Here is a 13544-nt window from a genome sequence, read left to right on the forward strand (position 1 = left end):
GAGTTAGGCAAGCACACAGCGCCCCTCTGAGCCCACCAGCATGCTGAGCTGCAGGGAGGATGGTGATAGCAAAGAGGTTCCCAGACTCTGTGCCTGCTCTGGGCTCCATTTTCACCTGCCCAGACCGCTCCTTTTCAGCTTCTTTGTTTTGGCTGACCCTATTTTATCTTTCATCATGGAGACATTTCCTGCCATCCCATCCTGACACCAGATTGAGCTACTGGTACCTGGTCCATGCACACACCTGGCCCTGCTCTGACCACCACCATCAACATCTACCACAAGGCTTACACATCTGCCTCTCCCCCTATTAACTCTTCACGATGTTTCATATTCTGTTCCTTCTGTTTAGATTATCCAACCATCCTAGCTTTCCTTCTCTAGGAGGAAAACTCTCTTCAGCACCCTTGTCCTCCAGGAAGACATGTCCCAGCTTTCTAGACAACGTCAGGGAGTTTCTACTCCAGACCCTCACTACTGTTTTCTTTATGTTTCTATTGGGGCTGACCATGGCCTCTGCTCATCTGCTCACGCGAACTTGCCTTGATACCCTGTGAATGCCCAGAACAGAGATCTTGGGTATTTCTTCTCTTTAGTCCTCAGGACCTAATGCAGGGCCTGGCACCCAGATGGTGCTCAATAACTATTTGTTGAACTGAATTCACTGGCTTTTTCCTATGGATTTGGGCACCAATAATTTATCTATGTAGAACTAAAAATAATGGGAAAAGCATAGGTTTGGTGTCACACATATGAGTCTGAGTCCTAATTTTGTCTAGTTCTGACAGGTTGGCATAAATCTCCTTTTTTTTTTTTTTTTTTGAGACAGAGTCTCAAGCTGTCATCTTGGGTAGAGTGTCCTGGCGTCACAGTTCACAGTAACCTCAAACTCTTGGGCTTAAGCAATTCTTTTGCCTCAGCCTCCCAAATAGCTGGGACTACAGGTGCCCGCCACAACACCCAGCTATTTTTTTGGTTGTAGTTATCATTGTTGTTTGGCAGGCCTGGGCTGGATTTGAACCCTCCAGCTCCAGTGTATGTGGCTGGCACCCTAGCTGCTGAGCTACAGGTGCCAAGCCGGCATAAATCTCATCTTCCTGAGGTCCAGCTGCGGTGGGTGTGTTCAGCATCAGCACACTGTGGTGTAAACCACAGCTGGGACAGAATGTGTAGAAGGGGGCACTCAGCTGGCAGGTGCAGGATTAGCATCCCAGGGGTCCCGACAGGCTGAGGGCTGCACACAGCTACCCACATATGCTAATCAGTGGAAGAGTTAAATTAGGCTCTGCTTCATCCTTCTTCCGGTTCCTGGACTCCTTCACATGCTGTCTTTTGTCTCACTGATTACTCTTTCTGTGCCTTCTGTCCCTAACTTGTTCCCTTCTGCAAGGAAGATAAAGCCCTCGCTCAAACATCGGGTCTCTGCCCAAGTTCCTCTTCTGTCAAACCTTCTGGGATGCCTCTCCAGCCCCTGGAGGACTTCTGCTCTACATTGCCTTCGACTCTGCTATAACTGCTTGTGCAAATGTCTGCTCTGTCATCAAATGTGGGCACAGCCCCCCCCCTTCTCTTGTCTTAAACTGTGCCCACCGTCCCTGGCTCCAGTTTCTGGTAACCGGCCTGTCCTTGGAAAATGCACTTCAAGGGTAAACCTCCAGCGCTGAGGCCCTTCCTGCAGGTGGCCAGGGACATCCCTTACCCAGCAGAATGACGATGCAGGCCAGGATGGCGATGAGCGCACCGGTGCTCAGGCCAGCGTTGAGCATGTAGGCCTCCGCGTTGCACGAGAGCAGTGCGCCGTTCACGTCGCACCCGCAGACTTTGATGGTGAGGGTGTTGGTGCTGCTCATGGGCGGGAATCCACCGTCGCTGATCACGATGGGCAGAAGGTATAAATCCTGCTTCTGCCGACTGAAGCCTCCGCGCCGGGCATACACCCCAGCTGTGTTATCTGTCGAAAGAGGAGACAGGGTGTGCACTCAGATCAAGTCCACCTGCCCCGCAGGTGCGCTCTGCTTGGCGGATTTGAAGGCCCACTCCTCGTCATAGAGATTAGCAACTCAGATGTTGTCCTTTATTCTAGGTATCTAGAGAAGTCACGGTCATTTGCATGTTAGGCTCATAGAATAATCTCTCTGCACTTAGCTATAGAACTCAGAAATTGGCTCTTTTGTATTCTGTAGAATCTGAATGCCTCAACTGGTGGGTTAACCACCCCACTTTCTGGGTAGGTAGCGCACCATTCATTAACGCCACAAGAAGGCATGAGCTCCAGCTAAATCCTTATCAGCATAGGAAATAATTACATAGGCAATGAGTGTTGGGGAGAAAAACAGAAAAAGCTTATTTTTTGTAACTGCACTTTCATACTTCATGTCAAGCATTTGGCTGGTTTTGTGTGTGTGCTTTTTTATTTATTATTTTATTAGTTTTTTTGAGACAGAATCTTACTCTGTGGCCCTGGATAGAATGTTGTAGCTTCACAGCTCACAGCCACCTCAAACTCTTGGGCTCAAATGATCCTCTTGCCTCAATCTCCGAGTAGCTGGGACTACAGGCCCCCACCACAACACCTGGCTTGTTTTTCTATTTTTAGTAGAGACAGGGTCTCGTTCTTGCTCGGGCTGGTTTTGAACTCCTGAGCTCACATAATCCACCTGCCTCAGCCTTCCAGAATGCTAGGATTACAGGAGTGAGCCACCGTGCCTGGCCTTGTGTGTGTGTTTTTAAAATGAAATTCCAAGTCCAGTTTCAAATACTGCCAAACAATGGAACCCCTCATGACTCCCTTAAGGGAAATATCTTCTTTAAAGAGTTTGAGCTGCTTCCATGACAACTGTGGTATATGTATACCATGGAATATTATGCAGCCTTAAAAAGACCTCTTTTATGTTTACAAAACCTCTTTTATGTTTCCATGGATGGAACTGGAACATATTCTTCTCAGTAATGTATCTCAAGAATGGAAGAAAAAGCATCCAATGTACTCAGTACTATTATGAAACCAATTTATAATCACTCACAATTTCATACGAAAGATAAAACACAACTATAGCCCAGGATGAAGGAGGGAAGAGGAGGGGAAGGGAGAAGGTGGGTGGAGGGAGAATATTTGGTGGGACCTCACCTACCATGTATATTGCAAGGGTACATGTCAAATCTATTATGAGTAGAGTATAAATGTCTTAACACAATGATTAAGTAAGTGAGGTGAAGGCTATGTTAACCAGTTTGATGTAAGCATTCCAAATTGTATATAAAACCAGCACATTGTACCACATAAATGCATTAATGTATACAGTTATGATTTAATAAAAAATAAAAAAAATTAAAAATAAAAAAAAGAGACTTTGAGTTTCTTTGAAGCTCAAACACTGTCAGCAACCAGTTAAACTTGTCAGCCCTGCTCCTGTCAAGCTGGTTAAATTGTCAGCCCTGCTCCTGTCAAGCTGGTTAAATTGTCAGCCCTGCTCCTGTTTAAAACGATTCTAAATTCTTTCTGTGGCTGCGTAACACCATCCACCTCTGTACCACTGATGGCCGATTATTTCCCTAACTCCCACTTCACCTTGTCTTCCAGGGTCTATCCTGCCCCTTCTCCAAATGGACCAGTTCAGCATGACATAAAGAACTCTGTTCCGTTCTCCAAATACAGCAAGTTCTTTCCATGTGCCTGGCCTTTTGAACCACTGCTCTCTAGCCCACAAAAGCTACTCATTTTATCCCAACAGTTAAACTTCTCAAGCTTCAACATCAAATTCAAAGGTAATCTCCTCCGAGAGGCTCTCTAGACCTCTCCCATCATCTGTGTGACCCACCACACTGTGTCTTCCTACAGAAATAGGTAACCCACTCTTTCATTATGATTTGTAGACGTAACCACTTTGACCTCTGTGACACTGTGAACTTCTTGAGAATAGGGGATTTTATCTGATTCATCTCAGTCTCTCCAGTGCCGGACACAAAGGAGATATTCAACAAATATTTGTTGGACAAATGGTGTAACTCTGTTCTTGGAAGGGTTTGACCAAAATTCCAGATGTTGGCTTTCATGTAGCAACCTTTTTGTGATTTCTGACCACCAAATTCTTCCTCTTTCTCATCACATTCTCTGTACCAGCCCCAAATATTTTTTTCCAGGATATATTTCCTGGTGGGAAAACATGGGTATTATAAAATAATAGAAATTTGTAATACAGGCTGTAAAATTACACATACACACCATGGTCCAGTGTGGTCTGCCTCTATTTGTGGGTTAAGTGTCAGTAATTTATAACAATATGAATGAGATGATCAACATGATGGCCCAATAGCTGGCAGGCTTTACAGAGCTCCTATAGTGAGAACAAATATCATAGACTCTCAAAATTACACTGATATATTTAAAAGAAATGTACAGTTGTCCCTTGCTACTCATGGGAGGGTGGTTCAGGGACATTCTCCCTCTGCAAATACCTAAATCCATAGATGCTCAAGTCTCTGATATAACCTACAGGCATCCTCTTGTATACTTTAAATCATCTCCAGATTACTTACAATACTTAATTCAATGTAAATGCTATGCAAATAGTTGTTATACTGTCCTTTTCTAATTTGTATTATTTTTGTTGCAGCATTCTTCTGTTGTTATTTGCTAGGTTTTTCCTAATATTTTTGACCTGCTGTTAGTTGAATCACCTGAGGTGGAGCCCATGGAAATGGAAGGCTGACGATAATTTACTCTCTGTGATGTGGCTGATTTAGTCTCATTTAGGGATAAATAGACTTGTGAGTATTGCAGAGGTAACTGGGTATGTTCACGAGCTTTGATAGGCCTTTCAAGAGTCTCTGCCCTTCCCTGCCAATATCCCAATTGAAACAAAGCAAAACAGAGAGCTCTCAGTTTTGTATTTTCTGAATTTTTTATGACTGGCATATATTATTCTTTTTATCAGAGAAAAATTATATATACACAAACAGACACATTATATTATAAAAAATTATATATATACATATACACACAGTATGGAAAAATAGTGAAAAAATAAAAATGAACTAGTCAAATAAATTAGTAAATGAAGCTTCAATCACCTACAGTTCTTTCTATTTCTAGATGATGCCATTGTTCCATTCTTGGCAATTATGAAAAAATTCACACATCTATAATGAATTATTTTAATGTAGGCTATGTTTAATAATTTTTCCTTCTTACATTGTTTTTCTATTCAAGTGGGACTCATAAATCAAAAGTTACAAAATATACCTCATTTTAATGATCTGAAACGTAACTAATACCATCATGAATGCTAAAATTTTAAGAAGTAAAGCAAATTAATTAAGTTTCTGGGTCAAATATAACAATCTGCTATGGGCGAATCTCCAGTAGATCATGTACTTGGTTTATCTATCAGCTTATCCCTTGGTGTCATGGTTGGAGAGAATGTGAACAGAGTATTTTAGTCTTTATAGACTTGCAGAATTTAAAATCTATTCTTCAATGTGCTCTCCAAGCAAAACTGCCCCTCTAGATGACAGCAGGCTGGCTCCCACATGAAGGTGATGGAAATTCAAACACTAATGGAAAACACAGATCTGAGCATGAAGCCAGCTTGCAAAATCAAGACGTTTCATATTATGAACAGCTGAGTCCTCCCAGATGCACTGAAACCATGATAGTATAAAAGCTCATCAGAGTGCCCAGTTGACTTTCTCTGAGTGACAGATCAGTAGAATCTCAAGAACTTTTAGAATCTCTTTTACCAAAGAATGTTTTACATATGGGTTTTAAGATTAGTTCAAATAGTGGGAAAGAAATGGACTAAGTGTCTTCTGGGGCATTTACTAACCACATGCCTCAGAATGGGTAATTTTTCCCATTTGAGAAGAGCCTCATTTGTTCATCTTCAAAATGAGAACAGTCAATATGAAGAGTGCCTCAAGGGGCTGTTATTGGAGTTAAATAATGTGACAAAAGTGACTGACTGTCCTCTATGCTCTGCTTCCAGAGGTTGAAGGAATCCTTCTGCCCGAAAACTTATCACCCAGTAGTGAGACCCTTCGAAATTGATGAGCTGGTAAGGTGGATGTGGCAGATAGAAAACATGTCTGGCAGCCTGGCTTCACACTCAGGTGGTCTATGCTGCTTGGGTCAGTAAAATATTCCCTTTCTAGATCCAAGTTGCCTGAGCACCAATGGAAATGTGATCTTTCAGTGAGGCCATTTCTGTGGGTTCAGTACTATCGCTTATCTTCTCTTGGGATCCACTCTGATCACCATTCAAAAAAGAGCTGCTCTGCTCAGGAATGCCATGAAAAAGAAATCTGGACACACACATAGAAAAATTAAAACAAAACTAAAGGAAAAAAAAAAAAACTTTACTAGGAACTCATTTTGCAATGTAAGCTTGACTATAGATTCTCCTTTACTCAAATTAAGTAGTCAACTACTCCCTATCTATCTTTGGGAGGGTTCCCTTGCTTTACACTTATGCCTCAGAGCTTTATGAATGACACAAGAACAAAAGAGGTTCTGTGAGGACATATTTCCAGGGAAGTGTCAGATTTGCTCCATAGTTAATAACAGAAGCCAGAAAAAGACAAGCATTCCGTCCATTTTAAAATTTCCATCAAGAAATTTCTCAGATCCTTTTGCTACATAAGCTTCCAAAAAACAAACCACTTGGTCTTTGGGGTCAAATAGATCTGGGTTTAAATCTTGAATCTTCTACCTACTCATTGCCTGACATTAAGCACATTAAGGCCGTGTCTTGAGTTTCTGTATTCTCACCTATCAAACTAATAATTTTTAGGTTAAATTATATTCCATTCATAAAGCTATTGAGCACAGTGCCATCCCTCTGGAGATGCTCAGTAAATATTAATTATTTTTTCTGGAAGCTCTCCTCTTTGAATAGTCGACTAATGAGGAAGAGAAACTTATTGGCCAAGAGAGGAAAGTGAATGCTTGGAAATGTCATTGCAGCTTTGAAGGCAATTGTCCACACAGAGAGCTTGGCATCCAGAGGTAAGAAAAGAGTCATGCCCTTCAGTCCTGGGCGACATACTTCCCGTGAAAAGAAAATGTTTTGCTTTGTTTTGTTTAAGTCCCTCTGTTTTCAGTTGACATCAATGTTCTGATCTCTAGCCACAGACATGTAGCGGGTTCCATTTTCCCCCCACTTTGGCTGAAACTTGCAAACAAGGCCACTGACTACTAGTGTATGTCCTGCACAAATTATAGCAGTTCTATTTATGAAAAAGGAATTGAGGTGTTGATTTTTTACATCTTCAACCTGGACTCATAATCCTAGGCTGTTTTTATCTGTACACTGTGTCATCACACTAACAAAATACTACATGTAAAGGCTCCTGATACTAATGGTCTCCATGGCACCAGTTTCAGGATAAGGATTAGAATGATGGCTGTACCCCAATGGGGGGATATATAAAACTAACATTAAAAGTGAAGACTGTGATGGAGAAACAGTCTTTGATAATAAATGGTACTAGGTGCCAATTTTCTACATCAGCCAATAAAAAAGAAAATGGAGCAGATCAAAACGGGTGATATATGCCTGGGTATAGGTCCTGCACACTGAAAATTAAAAGTAGGAAGCCCCACTGGCAAGGCCCTGCACCTGCTGCTCACGCCAGGCTTCTGTCACCTATTGGCTTCCCCAAGTTTTTCAGATGACTGTATTTACCCATCCGTTTTTGCTCTGTCCCTCTCTCCTCTGAAGCTAAAGGGTCCTCACTGGCTGACCTGATCAGAGATGCTCTAGTCTATGAAGAAAGGCTATAGTGCTGCAGTTTGGGTGAGGCTGCTGGAAGATTGAAGGACATAGGCCAAGACTTACTGCTTACAGAGATACTTCTGGTCCAAATCTGCCTACATTACCATTTCAGCTCAAACCTCAGAGAAAAAAATAGAAGCACTGACCATGTGAAGAACTCCCTCACTCTTGGAAATAGGTAGTGTTACCCACTTACTAGCAGTTGAATTATCATTTGATTATTTCCTCTGTTCTCACTACACTGATTAACCTGAAGTATGGCAAAAGCTCCTTCAGAATAAGGGAAAACTCATGTATATATGTATATATATTTTCCTGTGTGTACTGTGTTCCCATGTTTAATGTACCCCCATGTTTTGGGCCAAAACTTTCAGGAATAATTTTTTTCTTTTTGATTTTTTAAAGGAGGGTAGAAGGACCATGCAGTCAGTGGTGCCTCCTTCTCACCAGAGGCTCTGCAGGGAAGCGGGAGTAAGCTCAGCTGGCAGGTGACAGAGGTCTGCATGACCTGAGTGCTGGACCTCCCCTAACTGTCCCCTCCTGGGCCACCCTTGTACCCACATCCTCTCATTTCCTATTCCCATACTTGTCTGTCAGTGGGGATGTGGCCATAGCCACTCAGCTGAAAACCCTGCAGGCTTATTTCTCTGGAAGCTGATGTGAGGGGCTTACCTGGTGAGGGAGTGGCTGTGGATGGGAGTAGCATGGCGGCGGCGCAGTTACTGTCTTCCAGGGTATTATATTGCATACAGATGATTATTGCTTTCTAGAGTTACAATTTTAATGCATAAACATAAATAAAAGAATTAAAAACATATAGATACAAAAGTAGTACTACTCATTGTATAATGTGCACCCTTATTTTTCCCTCAAACAGCTGGGGAAAAAAGCATGCGTTATATGTGGTAAAATACAGTATATGTGTGTGAGTATATGTATATGCACAAGGTCGAACAATTAAGTTCACAAACTTATCCTAGAAAAGTGATATATATCGTATTGCTGAGTATTGCTATGGTCACCTTCGAGTACTCTCCTTTGGATGCTGAGCACTGACATCAGTGCCTAGTCCATCCTTCAAAGCAATTTTGAAACTCTTTCTGGAATGATCATTGCAGCTGTCACACAGCACACAAAAACACACAACCACAATAATGAACACCACTCAGCAAGACACCGCCACAAAATTAAAATGAACACAGCTGTGAGACACTGATATATAAAGGTTATGAGACCTTATGGAGTAGTTTATGCAGTCCTGCCAATGTAAGTGCGCAGCAGTAAGTTAGCAAACTTAATGGTCAGATCTTGTATAACAATAGCTCTGGTGGTCATTCTAGAAAACAAGTTCCAAGATTGCTTTGAAGGGTGGACTAGGCATTAGCTCCCATGCATAGCTTCCCAAGGGAAGTACATCAAAGCTGATGGTAGTGATATTCAGCAATGAAATATGTAGCGCTTCTTCCAGGATGAGTTCACATACTTAATTGTCAGACTCATATATATATGAGGGCTGTCTGGAAAGTATCCAGCACTGTATGTCTCGATTTTTCATATTGCATGGCTGGACACTTTTGAAACAGCCTTGTGTATGTGTGTGTGTGTAAGGAATATGTCAATATTTGAAATTTATATAGACTGCGTTTCTCAAAAGTCTTAGTGCAATTTTAAGCTTTACTAATTTTAGAAGTATAGATGGTACACAATGATTTAAACTCAAATCTGTTCTAGGTTTCACCGCATTTCATTACCACACAGCTGACCCTGGGACACTGGAATTACTGCATACCAATTAAACCACTTTCTTTTTTTATCAAATTTCCCTGGCATGGTTGGATAATTAGATGAACGCCATCATAGCCTATAGGCAGAGTCCAGTAGACTCAGGTTCTGGGTAAAAGAAAAGCTCTTAGAAACCTAAGAATTCTGTGGCATACAGACAAACACCCAAAAAGAATCAAGGGTGTTCAATTAATAGCTCTGTTCACATAGCATTTCCAGAACTCTCTCTTTCTCTACCTTTCACACACACACACCCATCAAAAACAAACCCATGTGCTAAAAGCAAAAAGAAATCTTTCTTTTCCCCAGTGTTTTCCAATGAGGAAAATGATACAATGAGGTAAATTCTATAAAAGGTGAGCCTTAAAAGACTAATGAAAAAGACTGTTTCCTCCAAGACTCTGATGTCTCCCAGCTGAACCATGGAACAACAAACACACCCTGTAGGGAAGGGGGCAACCGTGCTCTTTTCTTTGATGCCTTTCATACTGGAGAATGCACCAAGTAAGAAGCGCAGCACAAAATAACACAGCAGGAGTAAATGCTTGTGAGCATTTGTGAGTCTCATGCATGTGTGTCTGAGACAGCTAAAGGTACAGTTTGTTAACATTAATGGATTTTTCATTGTTATATTTTATTCATATTTCTTACATTCAACTCTCCCTCCACTTTTGTTTGATGATAATTTTCTCCTTGCTGGTAGGGTGTATAAAAAGGAAAAGAACATTCTGCTATGTATTTCTTGGCTTAAAGAAAACTACCGAGGAATTCAGTGGGGTAGAAACATTTATGGATTTTAAATGAGTTTGTCAAGTCAGCATTCATGGAGAATCTTGAAAGACTTATATGCTTGATGCACCAAGAAAAACTGTTTCTTTTTTTGTTGGGTTGGAGAGGGAGTGGGTTCCCAGATAACTGTTCTGTGTGTGACAAACTGTAGCATGAATTTCAGGCAGAAGAAAAGCCATAATTATTTACACAAGTGAAAATGGCAGTGCATTAAAAGACATCTGCCATTTTGATCTGCCAGCAGAGCTTCTTCCATATTGGAGCAATTAAGGGGGAAAATATGCCCTGCAAAAATCTGTCAGGCTACCTTTAAATTATAAAAGTAAAAAATAAGAAGCAAATTTGTGTGTTATTAGCTATTCATGTAAAAAAAAAAAAAGAAAAAGAAATGTTTTTAGTTTAGAAAAAAGAAAGAGAAAGACATTTGCCAGTTGGTCTAATCAGGGTGAATCTGTCTTGGCTATCCTTACGCTGCCAACCCTACTTTCCATGCAAACATTTTTTTGTTTGTTTCGTTTTGTTTTTTAAGCAGCACAAACCTAACCCTGAATGTATCAGAGTTCATTTGATCTTCAAGTTGACCCATCTTGGATAATATTATACTTGCAAAATAAAAAAACATTTGAAGGTCATCTCATTGTGGCCCCCAACACTAGGTGTCCAACATAACTTTGTGGCAAAACAAATGAATGAATCCATGAATGGTAGATGAAAGGGTGGGTGATGAGGCACTGATTTCAGAATATTGTAGCATCAAAAGATATGTGGTCTTTTATTTACTTGAAGCTGATCTCATAACATAATCATTTTTTTCCACTATAGTAACTTAATAATTCCTTAAATTCCTGAACAACATTCCATATTACAAAGTATTTTTTTCATCCACTCTTTCATTTTTGATGCATGCATTCAGTAGATCCACTCTTCTCAAGTGTTAGGCTACTGGCCTCATAGAGCTTATATTCTAGTGGGAGAGAGGGATAGGTATGATTAGAATGCAGTGATAAGAAAAAAAAAATGATCCAGGTTAGTGTATGTTCCTGGATCACAGAGGAGGAAGAAGACTAAGAGGTAACTTTATGTACAATGAGATTGGAGAAGAAAGAATAGGCCAGGAGAATCCATTCCAGGCAGAACGTAAGTGTGGACATGGGAGAGCAAGATGAGAAACGAGATATACTTTGAAGTTTCTGGAGCTTCAGATTTAAGGTAGAAAGAAGAAGGAGGTGACAGAGGCAAAGTATACACAAGGTAGATAATTAAGTGTCTTGACAAAGCTCTGAAGTTTCAGTAACTCTATGGGAAAGGCAGAGCCAAAGAAGAACTTTAAGAAAAGAAGATGATATCATCTGTTGTTTATTAGTGAAGACTGGGCTAAGCAGTGGCAAGGCTAGAGTCAGATAGACCTGTTTGGAGGCCACCATGTAGTCTCAGCTCCTCTATGGGTAATTCACTACTATCCGCTTACAAAATTAGCTGTGCTTTCACAATATAGCTAATTTTTCTTGATGTGCTTGTGGAAACTCCCTGACATCAGGGACAATGTCACTGTGTTACAGAGACTATTCATTGCTAAAATCCCACTCTTGGGATACTTTCTGGCACTTCGTATATGAGACTAGGATATCTATTCATAATTATGGAAAAATGAAAAGAAGAGGTTGTCACAAGGAAGCTAGGAAAATACCCAGTTTTTCATGAAAGCCACATTGACACTAAATGTGGAAGAAACATCAAGGGTGGAGAAGGACAAAGGAAACAGGGGATAAGGGCTGCTTTTAAAATTGGTCGACTTGGAAAATGCAAGTTTTTTTTTGTTGTTGTTATAATAGGAACTTAGTGCAAGCTCCTACAATTTTCCTTTACTGCTCAAATGACAAAACAGTGCTCTAATAGCCAAGTAACCCCATGATCTGAAAAACTTCCAACTTCAGTTGACATGGTTCATTACAAAGCATGTGGCCCAAGTGTTCTGAGACCCTGGGATATATTCGAATTATGCTACAAACTTTTGATATTTTCATGCCTTTAGAGCTCACAATAGCAGCTCAAACCATGAATTAGAAGTGGTGTAATAATTGAATCCTAATCTTATTACTATGGCCAGGTGTGGTGTCTCATGCCTGTAACCCTAGCACTCTGGGAGGCTGAGGCAGGTAGATTGCTTGAGATTAGGAGTTCAAGACCACCCTGAGCAAGAGTGAGACAACCCTGTCTCTACTAAAAATAGAGAAACTAGCCAGGTACATTGTGGCACATGCCTGTAGCACCAGCTACCTGGGAGGCTAAGGCAAAAGGAACTCTTCAGCCCTAGAGTTTGAGGTTGCTATGAGCTATGACACCACAGCACGTCAACCCCAGAGTGACAGAGTGAGAAAATAAATAAATAAACAAATAAATAAATAAAGTAACGGGATTAATTGTAAAATATCCAGGTATTAATATCAAAGTGTCTCCATTTAGAGATGAAAACCAAAGCCAAGCATTTAATCTCTAGGCCTTCCTCTTTTCTCTATACTTTATCAAATAATTATTGTTTGGAACAAGAGGCTTAGCAATTAAAATTATGAGGTTAATATTAAGATATTTCTATTTAATTACTTTATCAAGTCATTAGACCAAATGACATAACCATACTACCTTCTTGTTGTAGTGAAAATAAATTGTTCATGATAAAAACTAAATGTTCTTTATTCAGTAAAATAATAATGGAAAGGAAATTTCTCTCTGTCTCTGTCTCTGTCTCTCTCTCTCTCTGTTTTTCTGTCTCTCATGCATGTATGCACATACACACACACCCCAAATCTTAATTTTAACCTAGCAAGCAATATTATGCTTAACAGTGAACCTCTAGTAATAAGTATATGGAGAAGAACCATTATTATTTCTATTACTTAACACATATTCTAAAAGTGTAAATCTATACAATTAGACAAAAAAGAAAAAATATTTCAAAGAGATAAAGCACATTGCCAGGATTTTTGATGTGGATGTCTCCCTAGAAAACTAAGAAAAATCACCTGAGAAGTTATATTATTTTAGAATAATGTCCACTAATAAATGGACTAACTAAAATAGTTATAGTTTACACTAAAAATAGTCACTTAGAAAATACAATGAGACATATTCAGTCTCATTGGGCATGTAACACCTTTAGAATTCATCACTCTGTCCTAAAACAAATAAAAAAAAAAACTAAAC

The 13544-nt window shown here is 40.2% G+C and overlaps 1 protein-coding gene across 4 annotated transcripts in view; it reads right to left on the reverse strand.

The window, feature by feature from the left end:
- The window catches only part of CDH11 (cadherin 11), a 165626-nt gene that overhangs the window by 3865 nt on the left and 148217 nt on the right, over positions 1-13544 (reverse strand). For all 4 annotated transcript variants that reach the window (XM_053603293.1, XM_053603305.1, XM_053603284.1 and 1 more), the window contains exon 12: positions 1700-1951. In XM_053603293.1, coding sequence (XP_053459268.1) covers positions 1700-1951 — 252 coding nt within the window. The remainder of the gene's footprint in view (positions 1-1699; positions 1952-13544) is intronic.

This window comes from Nycticebus coucang, chromosome 2, assembly GCF_027406575.1.
Source record: "Nycticebus coucang isolate mNycCou1 chromosome 2, mNycCou1.pri, whole genome shotgun sequence".
NCBI classification, from domain to species: domain Eukaryota; kingdom Metazoa; phylum Chordata; class Mammalia; order Primates; family Lorisidae; genus Nycticebus; species Nycticebus coucang.